This window comes from Pagrus major, chromosome 18, assembly GCF_040436345.1.
Source record: "Pagrus major chromosome 18, Pma_NU_1.0".
Lineage (NCBI taxonomy): Eukaryota > Metazoa > Chordata > Actinopteri > Spariformes > Sparidae > Pagrus > Pagrus major.
In genome coordinates, this window is record NC_133232.1 from 6489406 (window position 1) to 6512069 (window position 22664).

The window sequence follows — 22664 nt, forward strand, 5'->3', positions numbered from 1 at the left end:
TTGTTTGTTGTTGAATTTTATGCATTTAAAATGACACACACTGTCTTGCTTTTTTATGTTTTTAGATCAGTTCAGGTTGTTATTTCAGTGCAGCTGCTGAAATTTTCTCTGCATCATTTCCTACCAAATCTATGAAAGTTTGAACCCGACATTACGGCCGGTGTGTAACTGCAGCAAACAGTGAAGAGACACTAAAAAGAAAAGGACTGCAGAACCTGAATAACAATAAAACAGACGAGAATGTGAAACTCATTGCAGCCTGATACATTATGTGAAAATATATGGATGAAAAAGTAGGAAAAATGAAATGGAGAAAACACACAGCAGCTTTATTAGAATGTGACAAAACCCAGCAGCCGAGCAAATGGAAGGAAAACTGCGTCAGATGTGAAAACACAGAAAAGATATGAAATATGTGGAGTGTGAAAAATGATAAAGACGTCAGGATGTATGCAGAATGTAAAACATCACATTTACAGTTGAAACATGATGAGAAAAAAGCTGCATTTGACACAGAGAGGAAAAATGTGACGGATGAGGCTGACGGAGGAGAAAGGAGGAGGTCAGGGGAGGAGGTGGAGGAGTAAAGAGGTTTGAAAGGGAGGGAGGGAGGACGGAGGGATTAGACGGATGCTGGCAGGTAATCCTGGAGGAGGAGGTCGTTAGCCGGGATCGAGCTAATTAAAATGTGATTTGTGCTACAAGCAGCTTACAGCCTGCTGCACGAGAACAAGAAAGACGGGGAAAGAAAAGAAGAAACTAAAAAGACAAAAGTCATTATTTTACACAATATGGTCCTTTAACTGAGGTCTGTCTACCTCTGAATGACTGCAGGGACGAGTATGGAAGCCCATTTACGCCAAGAAAAGAAAAGTGTAAAGTTGTAAACGCCAATACACACAACAGTGTCTTTATGAAGCATTTCTGACACAGTCCACAAAGACTCTTAGGAGGATATGGGAGGCAAATGTTTATAATTGAACTACCATCACAAATAAAGCTACTTACATTTATTAATCAGAACATTCAACCCAGAGTCACATCACTTGATATTTTGAAAGACAGCTGGACGTTTTTATGGCATCAAATCCAAAGTCGGACCACTTCCATCCTTGATTGTGGTAACTAAAGAGGTAATTCAAGCCAGCTAACATTTATTCTGCCAAGTGGGTGGCACATTTACTATATCATTTTGACAGGACTGATCAAACTCTCCAGAGGAAACAGAATTAAACTCTTATTTTTTACGACAGCTCTGATGGAGCTCAGGATTGATCCGGAGGACGGCTTCTTTATGAACCAGGACTGTGTGTGTGACTTGTTGGATGTGTAGAACATTAATTAAGAACATTAATTAAAAATTAGATTCATATTGATCCTTTCAGTGTGTAGTTGTATGTATTCATATTGTTTTCTGTATGTTAAGTATGAGTTGTCTATCGCTTTGTGATATATTAACACTGTTTAGGCTCAGGCTTCAAATGAGCCCTTCAGGTTTTCTGCCTTTTCCTGTTTAGTTTATTTTTTTTAATTATTCAAGAAAAGTCAGGGAAAAAAGTAATTAAGAGTAAAAAAACATGTAGGTGAGGTAGTTATTTGTCCTTGTTATTTGTGTATTTTTTAAATTGTCCAAAATAAAACTAAAACTAAAACTTAATTTCTGATGCTGGGTGCAGGTAATGTCATTCATATTTTCTTCAATAACGATGTGTTATTTTACCCGACCGCATCCCATCCACTATTAATCAGAATGTTAATTTTTATGATGTGGGCATACTGCGATCTGCACACACTGAAAAACTACATTCAAGTCATCCCTGCAAAGACCTCGAGAAACACTCCTGTGATTCATGATGCAGCCTTGACATTTATTTCACTATTTAGTAAAATGTTGTGTCCACTAAAAGAGAAAATGTCTTCAGATTCTTGCAAACTGCAAACAGATTAAAGGTTCAACTGGATTCACGTTGAGCTATTTATCTAATTTTGGTTTTGTTTTCACACAAACCCAAAGCTCATCAGCTAAAATGCTGAAGCCTGACCTCTTGTTACTCACTTACCAAACAAGCTCTTTACACCCCAACAAACGATGCATCTTTACCATCAAATAAAAGCACAGTTTTATTAACCTCTTCACCCTGCTGGACTCTCCAGAGTCTCCTTCAATACAGACAGAGTGGCCGAGCATTTGTTCAAACCCACACAACTTTACTTTAAATTCTGCTGGAGATCCCAAAGCCTCCAACGAATTTTGGAGACATGTGAACAAAATGGTGGAGAATATTTCCATTTAATTGAACAGCCTCTGGTGTGAGAGCTGGAAAGAGACGATACACAATGTATATAAGACACCGTCACAGTCGAGTGGAGTCGTTTGCAGTAAAAACTCAGGTTTCAAGGTTGAATCTGAGACTACGTGACTCCCTGAAATTACAGTTTTTTTGTTTTTTCTAATTCTAGTTTCGTGCTTTGAAGACAATGGCTGTTTTTTGCTGCAGCTGTTATTGTTTTGAAGATCTCCAGTGAAGAAAAGCAGCGTATAACTATTTTACAGTAGAGCGGCACAGTAGAGCGGCACAATCATGGCTGTACCCTGGCGGCGGCAGTTTCACAGCGAATAAGTGAAGTTGGTGTTTATCTGGGAGAAAATAACTGTTATGTAAATCTGCCAGACAGACGGGAGCTCAGAAAAACTGCCCACAAGCCCTGATTTCACAATTTTTAAATGCTGTTGCAAGCTATACTTGAGCACAGTACTTGAGTAAAAGTACTCTGTACCCCAGCAGCAGTTATTGATAACTCTGTTAATTCAGAGCGACTTGTAGCATGTTGAGCGACAGGTCAGGAAATGCTCCAATACGTCCCTGGTTTCATCGTTAATGAGAAACAATATCGGTTTAGGAGACCGGGTCCACTCTGTGATTTGCCGCTAAGCTGCTCATTAATTACTGAGAGCATTAATCTGCAGGGCTTAATAGGCGATCAAGGGGCTGTAACGTGAAGCAGCAGCATGTGACCGGCACACACCTTAAGCCTCTGTTAATCTATGAGCTGAGAGCCCCGCCTCCACCCCACTTAAATTCTGCCGGAGAAGTTTTCAGTTAGAAGATTAATCGGCTGAGTGACGGTGCGAGCTCGGGACGGAGCAGAGACACTGCTGGAATGTAACCGAGTACATTTACTGGCGTACTTTCCACAGTTTTGGTTGTAGAAACTGGACACGTCCATTCAGTCCAAGAGAAAGAAAGAAAGGGTCGTAGACTGGGTGATGCTGAGAATGAAATGCAGTTGTTAATATGCTGTGGATGATGTCAGATCATTATCTTGAAGTTGAGAGTATTATATTGTCAGAGAATTAACTATATAATAGTATTATATACAGCCAGCAAGGCTGCCAGACGGCCGACCGCAGTTAGAGTCACACCTGTGGATATTCGGGGATATTTCCAGTGGTTTTTGTCTCACCAAAACTGGTTATTTTTCACGGGAAGTCTGACCATCTCCATTTTAAGCCAAACCTTGATATTTTTCTAACCCTAACCAAGTGTTTTTTGTGGCTACAGCTAACCAGAGCATCAGCACAGCGAAACGAACATAGCTAACATTTATTCTGGCGATTGGGTTGAATGTTGAGGTACTTTACAAATCAGCATTTTAGCTTGTGCTTCTACTTTTCTCCTACATTTCAATATACAAACACATAATGAGGTTTAAAACTATGATTTAAAAAACGAGTTTCGTCTCATGGTACAACGACGATCACCTGAAGATCAATATCAGCAAAACCAATGAGCTTGTGTTGGACTTACAGTGCTTCAAATATGGATGTTGCTGTGAAGAAGCTACAGCATCATAAAAGGTGGATACTTTAGACACGCAGCTCAGAAGTTGTCTTCAATCAGCACAGTTTCGAGGTGGACAACAAAGATTAGTGTCATTAATTCAGTGAAATACGATTGCAATCTCCTCCTCTGTTCCTGAGTTATGACACTGAATAAAAAGTTAATTTGCAGAACATTACGATGTCAAGATCGAAGTTGACTTTTTGGATAAAAAACATTTTTGATGTGGTCTTTGACCACCAGATTCTGATCCATTCATCCTTGAGTCCAAGTGGGCGTTTGTGCCAAATATGAAGAAATTCCATCAAGGCGTTCCTGAGATATCGTGATATCCCAAAATGCCTCCAGTCATCGACGACACGGAGGCGTAATAAAATACTTACAGGAGCCATTTTGCTTTTGTAACGGCTTCTTTTGATACGTGTAGTACGTTTTGCTGTTTTTTTCTTTTGGTATTTACAGGTGATCCAGCTGAATTTAATCATGTGCGACTTTTTAATGTCACATTTCAGAAACAAATACTTATCATCTAGTCTTTGAGCTCATTTTGGATGGAGTCTGGTTGAATCCACACTCAACCTTGACAAACTGAACATGATTTGAAAGCCTCACATGAGTGTCAGCCATTTTAAATGATTCACTTTGTACATCTGGTTTGGTGTCAGACTTCAGACATTCTAACAGTTCAAACAGTAGACAGCAGGATCATGACTGTGATCGTCAGGGTTCAACAACAGGAAAGTTTTATTCACATCAATAAAATGCTCTTTTCGTGCAGCCGCGCAGATAAAGGATAAACTTCTTGGGTTGTGAACAGAGGAACACCACTCACTACAATGTACTGTTGACACTTGATGATGTTTGACTGGTCCAGGGGAGACCTGGGAGGGGAGGGAGGGATACTGCCAGGGGGGTGGGAGGTGGGTGGGGGGTATTATGTTTTAAAAAGTTGTACGGATGTTGCTGTACTCGCCGTGCTTCAATAAAAAAAGTTCTTCACAAAAAAAATGCTCTTTTCACAACATGTACATTTATACTTGAATAAATACATTTAGCTGATATATTACATCTAATGGAGGATTTTTAGCTGCTTTTACTTGAGCAAAATACCTGAATTTCATCAACGTGGCAAAGAAAAACAAAGAAGTCATGTCTTCAATCTTACTTTGATCCAAAGGCCTTTGTTTAAATATTTACTTCTCTATTATATTCTGCTGTAGTTCAGCGAGTTTTACTTCGGACTTTTTTAATGACTTTATTTCTTTTAGACACAGCAGTAGGTCTACTCCGCATTGTTAAGCTCTTCAGACTTTCTTTTGAAAAGTTTATTATTGTCCCTGCAAGAGGGTGTGTGTGTGTGTGTGTATGTGTGTCTGTGTGTGTGTGCGTCTGTCTGTGTCTGTGTTTGTGTGCGTCTGCCTGTGTGTGTGTGTGTGTGCGTCTGTCTGTGTGTGTGTGTGTGTGTGTGTGTGTGTGTCTGTGCATCAGGTAACTTGGCACTGATGACTAACCCCCTACACCCCTAACTGTCTCCCTGTTTCCATGGCAATCCATCCCCACAGAGAGTCACAGCAGGACATCAGAAAAACAAAGTTAGACACACCAGGGAGCCTGTGTGTGTGTGTGTGTGTGTGTGTGTGTGTGTGTGTGTGTGTGTGTGGACCTGTTTATCTGATGTAAACTCTCCCCCATTAACACTGTGACATCACCTCACATACGTGCGACTCCAGCCTCTGTTCATTAGCTCCCATGATGCAACACTGACATAGCAACCCGACCTGTGGCTAACTCCCCCGCTGCTTCCACGCTCTCATTGGACCGGTTCCCGGGGGTCACGGCCTCGCGCTGCACCCCCCCACCGTCCAGCCATCTGTCCTGGAGACGCCACCTCGACGCAGGCGGAGCCCACCGGGAACAGCTGCCGGCGCTAACGGAGGTGACGAGCCAGAGCCAGGACCTGGCGGGAGGCGGCTTTAGACGAGCCTCTTTTAGCTTGCTCGGCGCTGAAGCGGGCAACCACATCCTGTTCAGAACGGACAGTCGAGCAGTGACTTTGATCTCTGGGATAATCTCACAGGGTCAACCTTTGACAACCTCTGACAAGCTGATCTTTATTTGGGATAAAGTTAAGATGATGTGACCGTGATTCTCCCCAAAAACAAACAAATTACCTGACAGAAACTTCACATTTAACACAAAAGTTAATATTACTGAAGTAAAGTTGGAAATGATGAAGCTGGAAACAAATGCAGCAGCACCACAGACTCCACACAAAGCTTGGCTGTCAGGAATCAAACCTGAAACCTTCTTCCTCTGAGCTCTGGGGTCAAACCACAGAGAAACTGAGCTTTAATAAAACCCAAATCCATAAACACTACACGGTCTGTCAGACTTTATCTGACAGCATAGGCTATAAAGAATAAAAGAGGTTTAATAATTAATCGAGACACAACCAGGATGAGCAGTCTTGCCTCTCTATTGTCTCCACAAATTTATCGACTTCATGCAAAATGTAATGGAGGAGCGAGTCAATCACAATTAATAGCCATCGTGGATTATTGAAGAAATTGATTTGAGAGGACTAAGATGCCTTGAAAGGTAAGAGCTGGAGATCCTGATGTCTAGGGTGTAAATAATTGAGTTGGAAATAGCTGAAAAAGCTGTTGAGAATTCAAGATTTCATTGAGATGTCTTGCTAATAATATCTTGGTTATCACGAGAGGAGAATCAGGTTTTGATAGCTAAAGTGGAGGCTGTTTGGTTGAAGGTACCAACTGTCACCTGACCCAAAAGTGAGGCCGCCAACTGTGATCAGAAAGTGCTCCAGATTAAACTGAACTGAGGTTTTCAATGAATCTTTTTATTTCCTTTAACGCTCCGACTGAACTATACCTTGTTTCAAATAAAATTAGCTCACCTGACATCTTAAATTATGTTTGTGAGTAAACGTTGTGGATATTGAGGCTAAAGGGCTCCTGCTTCATTCGTTTAGACTTTCTTATTTATGAGCAGCATAATAATTCTGTCCTTATCTCTCTCATAACACTGAACATTCAGCATTGAATGAGTAATAGGCTTCTGTCGTCTGAAGGTGAACCGTTCACAATTTTCTTCAAGTGTCTCTGCCTGAGATTCAGTTTATTTGCTGACATAAAAACCTTGGTAACAAATGGTAACTTTGGAAGGCACGTGTATCACTATAATCATGAATATTCAGCACGGTGAACTGCTCTGTATTCTCTTCAGAGGTTGACTTTCTTGGCTCTTAAACTGCAGCTTGAATAAAACTGTCAAACTGTCTTTTCTGTCAGCAATAGTTTTCTTTATTGGCGTGAAATATAAAAGCTCTTGAAATATAAAAGCCCTTCATGCAGAGTAAAAAACCCATAGAGGCATGGATGCAGTTTTCAGCTTTGATAAGATACCGATCTATCATCAGTCATCTTTTTGGAAATGTTCCTGACTAATTGGTGATGTTCTTTACAATCTGTCATTAGGTGTATAATTCTTCATTTTGTGTACGCCCTGATGTCTTCTTCCAGAGGAGTTCTGGTTCATTTCAAATCACGTCTAAAAAGTTTAAGGAAATAATTTTTTAGTAGCCAAATTACAACAGTTTCTTGCTGACGTATCTACAGTAAGTGTTTTAATTGGTCTGTTGGCTGCCTTTGAACTTCCCCAAGGAACCCTGCATCGAAGAACGTTGTTTGGAAACTCCTAACCGACCCCTAGTACTTCCTCAAATACCTCTGAAACCCTCTCAATCATGCTTGATCTTGTCTGGTATTCCCTGAAAGACGCACGGATGTCCCTCAATAACTTGCGGAAATATTCGTAGGGTGCTTTCACAGACCCGGGCCCGGGCCGGATCTGAGTACACCTGACCCTGTCTGTGCTCAGATCCACTTAAGAAGGTGGTCTCATGTACGGTTCTATGTCTGCTGTGCTTTGTGTTGATGATGTAAGCGATCGGCTCCTTTTTTTGGGGTATATTGGTGGATCACAAACCAACAAGGTGCACAAGCAAGTTTCCTCAGGTACAGAACGACAAGCTGACTGATATTCATTTGCAGTAAAAATGGAACTCTCAAGCAATTTCAAGCAACCATTGATGAAATAAATGTACAATTTACTCAAGTACTGTTCTCTACCTTTACTTGAGTATTTCCATTTTCTGCTTCTTCATACTTCCTCTCCACCACATTTATTTGATAACTAGTTATAGTTTCAGATTATTCAGTGTTTGTAGGCTGTGTGTCAATCAGATAGTATGGGTGTATAAGAGCCAATGTAGAATATTTTAACTTTATTTTATTGGTAATCTGACATCAACAATACAGATAATTGTAAAATGCTGTATATCGGCCCCCATAATCATTCTACCCGTAGTTCTTAATGGTCCCTTAAACCTGAGAAACTACACCGAGAGCCTTTAAAATAATCCTGGAACTCAATGACCCCTGGAACCTCCACAAGGAAGTCTGGCAGTTCTGAGTTTGCCAAAAAAAACCTATCTATATCTCACTACAACACCAACAAAATAATCCAATCACGGAAGCACCACAGTGTGTGTGTGCTGCGGCCCTCAGCATCCTTGCTGTTGTACATCAGTCGAATGCTGGCCGAGCTCCGATTTACAGCCGCTGCCAAATACAAGACACACACACACACACACACATAAACACACACCTCCTTCTGTAGTGTACAGCGGCCACCACAGATAAGCCCAAATAAACAACAGACCTGGAAAAATAAATCCACCTCCCTCCCTCGCCCTCTCTCTCTCTCCCTCCCTCCCCGGGGACGAGAGAGGGCATCCAAAGAACGCTGCCTGTTACTATAAAGCTTCTTGACATCACACACACACTCACACACACACGCACTCACACACACTCAGCGATACAAATAATAAACAGAGAGGGAGGTATGGTTCCACAGGGAGGAATCACCTCTTCTATCGCTCCACACACTCCTTTTATCTACTGGCTAATGAGGAGCAGATACACACACACACACACACACACACACACACAAACACACACACACAATTGCAAACACACACACACACACTTAAGAAACCTACAAACGCTACAGACATACACACACACGTCCTCAGGACTGTGGTTTCGTCAGACCGTCTCTCAGCGAGTGTCCCACTTCCAAAACTATGGACCGCTGCTTACATCATTATGTAACCCTGTGAGTGTGTGTGTGTGTGTGTGTTGTTAGACCCAGAAAGGCTTTGAACACTTAGCCTCTTTCCTCAGCATGAAGTGGTGTAACACTACAGGCTCTAATGAGTGTGCATGTAGGGAGAGAGAGTGTGTGTGTGTGTGTGTGTGTCCAGAACCTGAGTTCTCTATGATTAGTCAGTAAATGGGGCTTCTGCAAAGTAAGCAGTAGCCAAGCAGGAAATAAACTGCATGGTGTGTGTTCATACTGTAAACACACAGGGGTCAGTTACACAGAACCTGTGAACCTGTGACACCTACAACATCTGAAATACACCTGAAACCTCTTTAAGGTACCATCACACCTAATTAATGAGATCTAGAAACGTCTGAAGAAACCATGAACCTCCTCAAGGGAGCCTAGAACCATCCCAATTAACCCTCAAATCGCTTAAATGACTTGTGACTTCATCTAAGGATCCCTCCAGAGACCAATTGAACCACCGCAGAATTTTCTCATTAATCCCTGGGAACATCACCTATACTTGAAACTAGCCTGGACCTTTAAACCCTCCCTTAGTTTCCCCTTGGACCCTTCTCTTATCAAACCCTGGAACCTCTTCACTGAGCCCAATAACTGCATCAGTGAATCCCAGATTTTCCTCAAGGATATGTGGAACATCTGAATGACACCTGTCCTTCAAAACGCCTGTAACCTCCTGAGAGACTCCGGTGAACCCTTGGATGAACAACATGACCCCCGGAATACTGCAACATCTCCTGAGACTCCGAGAACCTCCCCAGTGACTTCTGAAACCTTCTTGATAATCTCTAGATTTCAGGAGCTCCTAAGTGAACCCTGGAACTCCCCTGAAGGAATCTCGGGACCTTCTCAAGAACCCCTGAAAACTCCATCTTCACCTTGACCCTAGACCCTGCCTAAAAACAGTATCTATCCAATAAACACTGGAAGCTCCTCAATGAATCCAAGAACCATCTGGGGAATGTCTGAATGATTCCTGCAACCTCCTTGAAAGCCCTCGGAAATTCCTTGTAGACACAGATAATCTCCTTGTTGACCTTGAAACCTTCTCAATGAGTCTTAGAAACTTGTCAGTTATTCTTGGAAGCTCCTTGATGTAATATAACACCCTTAAGGAACAGGACTTAAAGGTAAAAATACCTAGAACCACTTTTGGAACAATAAAACCTCTTGAACTTCCCAAGTGACTCTTAAACCGCGCTCATTCAATCATTGTACCTTCTCTGAACCCTGGATGTTCTGAGAAACTCTAAGAACTTTCTTGGTGATCCCTCTGACCTACTTTGTGAGACCTAATACCTCCACAAGAACCAAAGGCACCATTTAACCTTCTGAAAACTTCCGGATCATCCTCAGTGACTCCTATTTCCAGCTTACCTAACCAAGGTACCTCCTCTTTAGAGAACCCAAGAAGAGCTCCATCAGTGACATTTAACAAACTCTTAATGACCCTTTGATCCTGCCTATTAAACAGTGGTACCTATTCAGGGAACACTGGAGCATCCTAAATGAATTAAAGAACCCTTCAATGACCCCTGGACCTGTGGAAAGTTTGAATGACTCTGGTAACCTTCTTAAAAACCCTTGGAAGTTCCCCAGAGACACAATCGATTTCCTGGGTGACCTGGAACCTTCTCAAAGATTCTTAGAATGTCTTCAACGATCATTAGAAGCTCCTCAACCATCCTGAGTGAGTTTTTGACCATGCACATTAAATCCTGGTGCCCTGAAATCTCCTAAATTACCCCAGGATCATTCTTTGGACCCTGGACTACCTTAGCAACTCTCAGAACTTTTCCTTGATGATCCCTCTGACCTATTTCGTGAACCCCTAAAACCCAATCAGGAATTCCTCGCACCATGAAACCTTCTAAATAGCTCCTGGATCCTCAGTGACTCCTACATCCTGCTTATTGAACGTTGGTACCTCCTCAAGGGCTCCACCTTAGGAACCTCAAATCATTTGACACAATCAAACCTCAGTGACCCCTGGGAACCTCTAAGTGAGCCATGGAATCCAATCACTGAACCCTAGACCTCCTTAAGAACAATTGGTACCAGTCAACCTCCTGAATGCCTTCTGGATAATCCTCAGAGATTACTAATTCTTGCTTGCTGAACTCGCGTACCCCATCAAGGACTCCATCTTATGAACCCAACAGCAGCAGACCTCAATGACCCATGAAAACTTCCTAAATGATGCTTGAACTTCCTTCCTGACTCCCAGAACTTCCCTCATGACCACTTCTAGTTCACTCCCTAAACTTTGATTGACTGCTTCAAAACCCTCAAGAAAACATTGGGAACTCGTCAAGGATCCTGCTTGATGGAACTCAATGAAATCAAACCTCTGTTGCTGTAATGCTTTATTAATGATGAACACCAAGTTTGTTTTTGCTGGAGGAGTTGTTGGGAAATCTCTGAATCTTTGGAAACGTAGGCTTCACAAGATTGAGAATATACCTAAAAATAGTGTTTGAGAGTTTCCAGAGAATTCGAGTTCTGTCCTGGGAGTTTCTGACAGGCTGGAGGAGAACTGCTGGCCCCCATCATCACCCACCGGAGAGAGGATGAGGAGGAGGAGACAAAGAAGAAGAAGGGGGGAGGATGGAACAAGAGAGGGGAGGGGTGAGAAAAGAAGGGAATGAGGATCCCAGAAGAGGATACAGAGGAGTCAGGGGGAGGGGAGGCCTCTTGTTGGAGAGCAGGAGGAGGCGATGTGCTTCACTGAGGAGACACATGACCTCCTTCATTCAACAAAAATTTTAAAAAAACCTCCATAATGTGCTGACTCAGTTCCTTTTTATTTACGCCAAATAACTTTTAATGTGCAACCTCACATGTTTGTGCAAAGGTCCACTTTGCAAGAAAGTTGATTTTTGAGTCTCATTTCCAACTCATCAAATACTGACACTGTCAACCTGACTTACACTCCCAAAACGTCAGTATTTGACGAGCTGGGAATGAGAATCAAAAATCAACTTTCTTCCAAAGTGGACTTTTAAGTTATATCTTAGTAATTAAGATCTTGTTCAAGAGTTGCAAGAATCATGTGCACACCATTTCCTCCAACACATCTATGAAAGAATAAAGTGCAGTCGTAATATGTGCACTTCACTCATACTTCAGACAGTTGTACCCATAATTTTCTGAGTGATGTGAATATGAGACGGTAATGTGGAGAGTGGAAAAATAAGTTAAGAGCATATGTAATATGCAACATTATGCTCTTAAGACTTGAATTAAACGTTGCATGACGCCTGTCAAAGCTGTTCTGTAACTCTTACATTAATGGCTGCTGCGTGCTCAGTTTTATTCTTTTAATGTGTTCTGGTGTAACCATTCATTTGACCCTTTTCTTTGAAAAACTTTATAAGCCTGTTTCGATATAGGTGCTAAACTAAATCCTTGCTGAAATCTTCATGAAGTTTGATAACGATAATAGAAACACAGTAAACCTGACTGTGTTTATTTAATTGGATGTAATTGAACTTGTTTCTTCAGTGGGAAACTAAATGAGTAAACATAGGTATAATTTGCAAGTTGTTGATTAAGGACAACTCTGGTTTCCCTGTTCGTGTGATTGGTTTCAGGAGCTTTGAATAAAAAAAACATTTAACGTGCAACAAAGAAACACCCAAGACCCTTTAGAAGAAGTTGTCTGGTTAAGAAAAAGATTCTGAAGTTATTCATTTGTGTTGAGAACTGTGAAGGAATTCTGAAAAACCGGTCAACTCAATGCTGAAGATTGTTCAGGAGACTTGGGTGTCCAAATTAGGTTACTCTTCACTCATCTATACACAGGTAATCCAAACAATAAACTACATTTACCTAAGTTATATTAAGTCATGTGTGATCCTCAGGTTCCATGTAACATAACCTGATAGGTGACGGTCTGTGGGAGGCTGAAGCCAATTACGTCATATATATTGGCCTTGGTTGCCCTGGAAACAAAGGTGGGGTTATAAGGACAGCTGCCAGAAACAAAGAGGTAAACTGGGTCCAAAAGAGACTTTGACATTTTACCTTTAGACCCATTCCTTCACAGGAATGTGATCCGACCTCAATCCGACACAACTACAAGGCTTCTTCTTAAAGAAACAGTTATGTTTTGCATGCTGGGATTCAAACGAGCCAAGTCAACAGGTGCTAGATGGTAGCAGAGGAATGAATCCAGGTCCATTGTCTCCTTTGAACCAAGCACCCAGGATGAACGCCGGGCTTTGAAGCCAATTTGAAATAGCGGCCAATTTATGTGATCACAACGTCAAATTTGGTGTTTTTGAATAATTTGATAAAACTGAAGGAGTGAGTGCTCCTTTATGAAGTCTCTTATAGCCAAACAAAACATTTAAAAAGTCATTGAATCTTCTGACAAATACATTGCCACAAAGCTGAAAATATGGCTGATTTTGGAGATAAGTGGTTTTGGATAGCAACAATAAGCTTACATTGTGAAAGGAGTGGCTGTAAAACTGTGGATTAATTTTTTTTCAGTGTCACAATCTCCAAGAATGGACTTCACGATTAAAATTTTATCAATTCAGTCCAATATTTGGAAAGTCAAAAGTCGAAAGAGGGCTAAACTGGAAGTTAGCCGGCTCAGTCAGTTGTCTCGAGTACGCCTACTCTATGGGCCGCATAACGTGGAAGATTCAGGTAATTTTATACCCAGGAAGTCGAGCTGCGCCACAGAGCAGCTCTCATAGGAATGACTGGGGCTCTGCCTCCGACGCTGTATCCAGATTTCTCTTATAAACTCCAATGCTTTGAACAGGTAGGAGTGAAGTAAACATTCTCTCGTGGCTTTTACTGATGCATTTAGTTTCACTGGAAATTTTTCAGTATGTGATAAGAAACATACTCATCCATCTCATCCATATTCAGACCACAACGAACTGTCTACAGGTCTGAAAACGCCCTATTTCTGCACATCCAGCTGTGGGAGTGGAAATCGGGCTCGTGAATTTCACAATAATTGAGATTTATGGGACAAAACTACAGTATCTTACAACACAGACCACATATTTCTCTAACACACCATCATGAGGAGACGTCGCCACCATCTCTCCACATGAGATCAGACTTATTGTAACACGTAACACATGTGTTGACAGACGTGTAACTGCAGCTTCAGAGACGCTGACGTCATCCTGCATACTGAACAATTTCTGTTTTTACAGTTTTATCTGGAAATCAAACCGTTGGCTGATTAAGAGCTGAGATAGAAAACTTCACTGATGCTCTGCCTCACTCTCTCATGTGTGTGTGTGTGTGTGTGTGTGTGTGTGTGTGTGCGCATATGTGTGTGCATGTGTGTGTTGTGCAGCAATTACTACAGCTCTCAGACTGATGCAATCAGCAGATAAAGAGGTTGAGAGTTTCTGTGTGTGTGTCTCTGTGTGTGTGTATGTGTGTGTGTGTGTGTGCCCAAATACAGTATGTTTGCATGTGGTTTTATCTAGGGAGATGAGTGCGCACACACACACACACACACACACACACACACACACACTTCATAAATCAGCTTGTTATCCGGCAACCATCAGTGTCAGGCAGCAGATTTCTCTCTCTCTCTCTTGTTATCTCAGTGTCTCTCTACCAATTTCTACCTTTCTCTTCACTCCTTCCTCTCCCTTACTTCCTCTCACCACAAACACACACATGCAATCAAATCCCACAAACTCCCTCCTCCTCCTCCTCCTCCTCCTCCTCCTCCGCCCTCTTTTTCCATCCGTCCATCACAGACAGGAAGTGGGTGCATTAGCAGAGTGAAGATGGTCTGATGGAATTAGCGTCCATTATCGGACCATTTACAGGACAGGGAGCAGGATGGAAGAGGGAGAAGTGAAATGATAGAGATCTCACCACATGGAGCTTCGTCTGTGCTCTCGGCTTTGCAGAACAAAACCGCAGAAAATATGTTTGTGTTGTCTGTGTGGGCAGTTTGGTTAGTTTCACAAACAGCAAACAGTAGAGCTGAGTGCGACCGGCTGAGGCAGCTGCCAAATGTGGCAAACACACCCTGCTTTTAAAGGTTACAGCCTGTGTTTCTCTCTACTTTTCTTATTGTGAGAAAATTGAATGAAAAGACCCAAAAACAACTTTTTGTTGTGGCTCTCAGGGTTAGGGCTGGTGGTATTCTGCAGGTTTCTTTTTGTTACCTAACGTTGACATAAATCTATGAAAAGAAATAAAAATATATAGATTAATTTACAAAAAAGAAAGGTTTCCCAAAACAGCTGTTCACTGTAGTTTTATAGCAAACATGACTCAAACAAGAAGGGACTATTTTCCGTGGCGGATTAGTCCACATCTGGTGCTCAAGTCAATAATATGTTATTTGTGAAAATGACTCTGTGTGGCCGGTCTTTTCATGGGATTTGTTGAAAATAAGATGAAATAGTATTAATATTATTATCATATAGATAGTATAGAACCACTTTTCTTCCCTTTGGTTGAATCCCACAAACGTTTTTTGAAAATGAAAATGAAATAAAATCATCGAAAAACAAATCAAACTTTCAACGAATTGCATAATTTCAATTTAAAAATAAATAAAGTGAGTTGTGATTTAAAGTCAGTTTTGTTTTTTCTGTAATATCATTATATCATTTCAGCCCGCTATGTAGTCGTCCATGATTAGCTACGAGCTAAACTCAAACTAGTAGTTACTTAAGCAGCGTCGCTGAAGCATTCACAGCATCTGCTAACGTTAGCAGCAAACAGCACAAAACTGTAGAATAGAGTAGATCTATGCTACTGAATTTTAGTACTTGGAAAGCCAAATATTTCCCCGATATAAAATATACATGGTCTTCTTCTTTATTATTAAATCTTTCAAAATTTTCCTAAAATGCACGTTAAAAGAAATGGAATTAGCTTAGAATTAGTTTACAGTGTAACTGAATGTGTTGGCTTATGAGGTCCAATTTACACAAACCACTGAGCTTTAAATTGGAGTTAAAGACATTTAAATGATTCTTTAATGTCTTAAAGAATGTGCCTAATGTGTTAAATGTCTTCTTCAGAGCTAAATTACAACCTCATTCACGAGAAGGCATGTCATCTTCTACAGACCATTTTTGAAATTCATCAAAATGTCATCAACAACAGCAGCATTCCTGCTCCGGCTTATCGCAAAGACACTCAGACACGATGGCAGAATGATAACCTGCTGCTGGCACATTCCACAAGAACAACAAAGAAGAAAAACATCTTGTGAAGGTAAGCTAGATCATCCAATAAAAACATGACCTGCCCCCGTGGTCCTCTACATAGATTTCTTTAAGCTGTAGCAGTGATGTCAATGAAAAAACAGTTGGACTGCAGCCAACCAGAGTCTGTGTGTCACATGTCATGAGCATCCAGATTATATCTGGATTACATCCAGATTATATTACTACAAACTGTATGTGGATAATCCATCGATAAAAGCAGTTGGAAAAGCAACCAAGATGCATTAAGAATAAAGTGAAAACACAGTGTTTCACTCCAGCAGACATGTTCTGGTCACGTGTTGTTTAAGTGCAAATGCATCCGTCTCCACAAATAGCAACAAAAGCACCTCAGAGTCGATGCATACTGTACATACAGTCACATGACGCTGCCGTCGAGGATTCAACATTATAACTCAGACAGTCGCTCGGTTTGGTAAAAGCAGCAAAAAGACAATTTAATTCTGAAGAGTTCCCTCTAACTTTAATATAAGCTGTATGTTTGGAAGCAAATAATCGCACAGGATATTGCTTTTTCAGATGGATGAATTTAATTTTTAAATGCAGAAAGTAGCAATGAAATTCAAATCTGACTAAGTGGAGGCATGTCGTACCGCTGAGGGGAAATAAACTGTGATTAAAATGGTACAATCAGTCCAAAGGAGCAGAGAATGTGTTTCAGAGCAGTCGGTTTGTTCCTGCAGCTCTTCATCAATCTGTCTGAAGCACTCGAGATCTGACCAGTCAACAATCAGTCACACAACTGGATGATCGATTCGGCCCACAGCAGAGGAAACACAAGGAAGCACTGCTAAAGAGACAGAACAAACTAGGCTAATAAACAGAGCTGAGTCACTGCTTCAAAAACTAATTAGGAAAATATGTTCTGCTCTTTGGTTCATTATTACTACTTTATTGCTTGGCTCGCAATTTCATGTTGAGATTTAATTATGTTCAGCCACATACAATATACTAACTCAGTGTTTTTAGTCAAACGTGTGTTTACTCGTAAAAATCAGTGAAATCTTGAATGGGATTTGGTTGGATGCACTAGAGAGGGACGATCAACTCATAGCTGGAAGGACACAGACAAAAGAGGAAGAAGGCTAATGTAATAATATATTTAGTGTGAACTGGGAGACTGTGCTCGGCTTATTGTGCCAATAAAGGTTTAACCTTTGAATCACATTATATGTCTTGCAAAAATAAGACTTGTTACTGCAAATATTTTGAAGTCAATTAACAAACAAGACAACCTTTTCTGTCACGACATCCTGACTTAAAGTGCAGACTATAAAATCAGTGGAATTTTGAATGGGGTTTGGTTGGAAACTCGAGAGTGAAGCTCAACTTGAAGGAAAATTTAAAAAAGTAATAATAATAAAAAAGTAATGCTAACTAAAATATTTTAAAGCTAATTTAAAATCAAGACGACCTTTTCTTTCATGATTTAACGTGCAGATTAAAATCAGTGGAATTTTGAATGGGGGTTGGTTGAAAGCACCAGAGTGCGATGATTAACTCAGAGCCTGAAGGAAACAGACAAAAGAAGAAAAAAAAACGATGTTGTCTTTAAGATTAAAAATAATTGATAATGTTTTCAGTTTGACACAGAAGACTGCTGGGCTTGTCGTAGCAATAAAGGTTGACGTTTTGAATTGGACTGAGAGGAAGTGAGGGAGTAAAGTGTATCTGTAGTGTTGTGTTAATCCTCAGAAGACTCGCTGTAATCTGTTGACCTCTCTGCTGCTACAACACACACACACACACACAGAGAGACACACACACGCATGCACGCACACACACACACACACACAGACACACACACACTTCCTTGGGAAAATACCTGAAGCTAAAACATGTTTGACCATCAAAGTGGAAGATTGCGCACCACCATCCCCTCACACTGCTGCAGACACACACACACAACATAACCCTGACCTCATTCCACTATGTACGAGGAGATACAGCCACTTACACACTTACTCTTCTGTTCTCTATCGCTATCTCACACACACACACACACACACACACAGACACACAGACACACACACAGGGTGGCAGTAGCCTGTGGGCGTGCGAGCAGCTGTGAATAATTGTGTTTACAGATGGCATACGTACGACCTGTGGGTTGAGAGAGAGAGAGAGAGAGAGTTGGTCGTCTTAGCCTCACAAAAGAAGACAGGGATGACATTTACACTGGACCTCCCTCGGTCCCTCGCTCTCCTTCTCGTTCTCTCCCTACTTTCTATTTTTTGCCAGATTCAGCTATTTCACTTCAGTTAGCTTAATTGGCGTAAGTGGTAACGAGGCGTTAACAGCCAAAGCAGAACAATGAACAGTGACATAAGTTAGAAAAAAAGACGGCGGCGTGTTTTTAGATGTGTCTAATGAATCATTTGGCTCCGGAAAGCAGGTAAATGAAGTCCTTTATTTATACCAGAGGGAGACTGAGCTTTACAAGTAAAACAACAACAGCGGCTGTATATCATGATCTAATTTCTGCAGTAGAGTGTAGGTGTGAGGCGGCGTGTGAAATACCTTCGAGAATCAGACGGGCTATATAACAAAACCACACAATATGTCTTGCATAAGTTACTGCATGTATTTTAGAGCATGTGTAAAAATAAGAGGACCTTTTCTGACATGATTTCCGGACTAAAACCAGTTGTCATCCAGGCACTGATATGTCTTTTTATTCATATTATTCTTTATTCGTTGATATAAGGACTATTTAAGGACTTTAAGCTAATAAGGTTTCAAGTAGTCAAGTTACTGGTTTGTTGTTTTTGACCAGTTTTGACCTGGACAATAGATGTCATTGAAAAAATAACCCTTACCCTTCAATATAAAGCTTGTCCCTCTGATCTTAAATCAAATAATTCACAATTTGTGGATTTTTTCTACTGAACAACGAGGTATAATTTCTTAGAAATGAGACCTATTGACTCCAAATTCCTAAAAGATGTGTACAGCTGGTGGTAATGAGTGAATGAAGTTGGCTGAAAAGGTGTAACAGTTGTGAATTATGCTTTAATGAAGGCTAATAATTAGCGGACCAAAGTATATTATAAAATGTCTAAAGTAAAGAAGAAAATATGATTCAGTGGGAGAGTGTATTTAGCATTTCACACAGTTTCTCATCTGCTAACGGGATACAGCTACAACAATAGTCCGATCTGTATGTTCACACCTGTTAGCAACAAAACATGGTACGTTTTTACTTTGAAATGTTAAAGACAACATGTTAGTACCACGTTAAGTACAGAAAAAGTAAAAGTTTGCATTATATGCCAACTTTTAAGCTAGTAAGTTACTGGCAGAGACAGACAGGTGAAAGTCATCAAGTGTAGCCTAAATATGACACCAGAGTCTGGTGACTGTGGCAGTTTGTAGAATATTAGCATCATTCACACTTTCTCGTATGCCAAAAGGCTACAGCTAACACAGCTAACTACTTATAATGGCCTGTATTCTGTCTCTGTTTAGCAACATTATGACTGTTTACTACTCAGGTTCAATGTTAAACAGGAAAAAGTCAAAATGCTAACATCATGGTGATAATACGATGTCCGAGTTAGAGCTAATGAATCCGTTTTCCAACTATGCTATTAAGTTATATAAAAGCTGTTGTGTTAAAAGTCAGTATCAAAGTCTGTACAAGGAACTTGTATTTCTCAAATTTCAGTATTTCTAATGCTAACAAGATTTGTCGCTACATTTGTTTGCAGCTAGGCTAGTTTGTTCCATGCTAAACTGGCTTCAAACACAGCAAAAGCAAAGCAAAAAAGCAAGTTTATGTCTTTGTGTTTCGAAAATGTGTCATAACGATGTAGCATCATTCGCTTACGTTTCACCTTTTGGCAACATACAGTAATGTTAGGGAATGTTTCACTAGCCTACTCCATTTTTAGTGTTGCTAAGCTAATCAGAAGAGAATTGTAAGAGTCAACACGCTAAGTCATGGTAGCAATATGCTAACAAGACGTAGAAAAGTGAAGCTGAAAACACATCTGTGTGTGTTGTGGTGAATCTTTATGATGATGTAGCATCATTAGCATCTCACACATGTTCTCATTTCTGCTAACAGGCTACAGCTAACTGGCTAACCATTCCCATAACCTGTTAGCATTGTTAGTTACTTCAGAGCTGATGTCCTGTGAGTGATACACAGGCAGACAAAAATCAGATAAGATAAAAATCAACATGCTAACATGATGATAACAGGCTGATAAATGCTAACTACTGAGGAGAGTGGGAGTGTATTATTGTGTTAGCGTACTCCCCGCTATAGCCTCCCTCTGTGGATCTATAAGTGGAGCTGATGGGAGGTTGGACTCGGTATGATTTACATAATTGAGATGTTAATTCGTTAAGCCATGGGAGTTGATTATGTTGCATATTGATTGTGTTGTGCTGCTGTGAGGTCACACACCTCTTTAACGAAGGTATACACAGCGCAGGGAATTCTGGGAGTCTGATTAAAAATGTAACATTCCTGCTGACACACTGCGATTTGACACACGGTGCAACGTGTGTGTAATTGAAAGTGTTAATGTGTGTGAAAGCCAGCAGTGTTTTTTGTGTGTGTGCTGATGGATGGAGGAGGTGGAGGAGGTGAGAAGAGGAGTAGAGGGAGGGGAAACTCCACCTGGTCTTACCGTTCTCCGGGTGCTCCATCTCGCCGATGCTGCCGTCGGGCGTGGTCCGCTCGTAGTGATCCTCCGGCAGCGCCAACGGGCCGATCCGAGGCCCCGACGACGACTTGGAGCTGGGCGTCTCCGACTCCTCCAGGCCGCTGTCGTAGTAGCTGTGCTGGGACGCGTCCTGCAGGTCCTGCGCCTGATTGGCCGTGGAGAAGGTCACTCGGCGGTGGGGGAGCTGTGATTGGCAGATGGAGAGAGGAAGATTAGTTTCTCAAACATTTAAGGCTCATTATGACACTTTAACTTAAATTTAACGTATGAGTTGGTTTTATTAAAAATCACTCTCAGCGTGATCTGATGCAGATGAAACAGTTCAAATGATTAAAGACATGAAGAAGAAGCCGGGCTGTAAAAATAACTTTAAAGAAGTCATTTAGACACAACGACTCCAACAATCGCTTCCCAAAAAACTTTCATTACTTTGCTCTCTGTTCTCAAACTCACTGATTTGATTTTTTACTTTAATTTTACTCCTCAAACCTTAAGAAGCAGTCAGCTTTCATCTGATCACACATCTCATTTCATCCTATCGCTGCTTTCATGTCATCTTATCTCTGATTATCCTTTACTAATCTTTTATCATATTTTATTAAATAAAAGCTGAAGACACGGACGTCTTCATCTGACCAACAGCACGTTCAGCTTCTCATCCACAGATCATTAGAGTGGAATGAACCATAAAACATGGAGCCCTCTCAAAGATGTGATCAGATATTTCACCAAAATAGGTTTAAGTTTAGTTAGCTAGTTAGCTCAATTAGCCGTGCAGCTAGTGGTCCTGAGCTGACTCTGCCGGGAGTAGGAGTTCAGAGCACAGGGAGAATGTAACAAAGTATATTTACTCAAGTGCTGTACTTAGGTAAAATTTTGTGGTACTCTTATTTTACCTGTGAGTGTTTCCATTTTCTACAACTTTATACTTCCACTCCGCTACATTTACTTGATAACTTTAGTTACTAGTTACTTTAGAGTTCACATGCTGCATCAGAGTCTTTTTAAAATGTTAACATGTATCTGCCATCAAATAAAAACATAAATTGACGCCGGTAATCAGGAAAATGCTGAATATTGGATTCGATAATCAATCATCACGTAGTAAACAGCATATAAATATGTGTAAAACTATACTACTGTATATTTTACCTGGACTTTCGATACTCAAGTACATTTAATATCAGATATATTAAGACTTTTATTCATGTACCATTTTTATGCATGACTTTCACTTAACAAGTATGACTTTTGTCTACTTTATACAACATTGTTAGCATGCTAACCTCAGTAGACACCTCTGTAACTCACATAAATATCTTGACAAAATGTCAAAACTGTTATTTCTTCATATTCTGTGATCTTTTTTGAGTATTTTAAACTAAAATTCTGACATATTGCACCTTTAAAAAAGTCCCATGTTGTAGAAAGAGAGATTTTGGCATCTTCTTTGGTTAGAAAAGAGGTCACGGTGCTATAAAAAATAAAAAAATACAGTAGATGTATCCACATAGAAATACACACAGCCAGTATTCAGAAACCGCCTTCAAATGAGCCATCAGGACTACTGTTACGTTATGATGTCACAACTATATATTCAGCCACGCTCCCAGCTCAGCTATGGTTGCAAAAACAATGAGAGAGCTGATGAGGAGTGGGCGGTGCCTGCTCAGGCCTGTGAGAGCTGACCAATC

The 22664-nt window shown here is 40.7% G+C and overlaps 1 protein-coding gene across 1 annotated transcript in view; it reads right to left on the reverse strand.

Annotated features, from left to right (window-relative positions):
* LOC141012731 (protocadherin-1-like) overlaps nucleotides 1-22664 on the reverse strand; it is a 221719-nt gene that overhangs the window by 84426 nt on the left and 114629 nt on the right. Inside the window, exon 4 of the mRNA XM_073486235.1 lies at nucleotides 20935-21154. Coding sequence (XP_073342336.1) covers nucleotides 20935-21154 — 220 coding nt within the window. The remainder of the gene's footprint in view (nucleotides 1-20934; nucleotides 21155-22664) is intronic.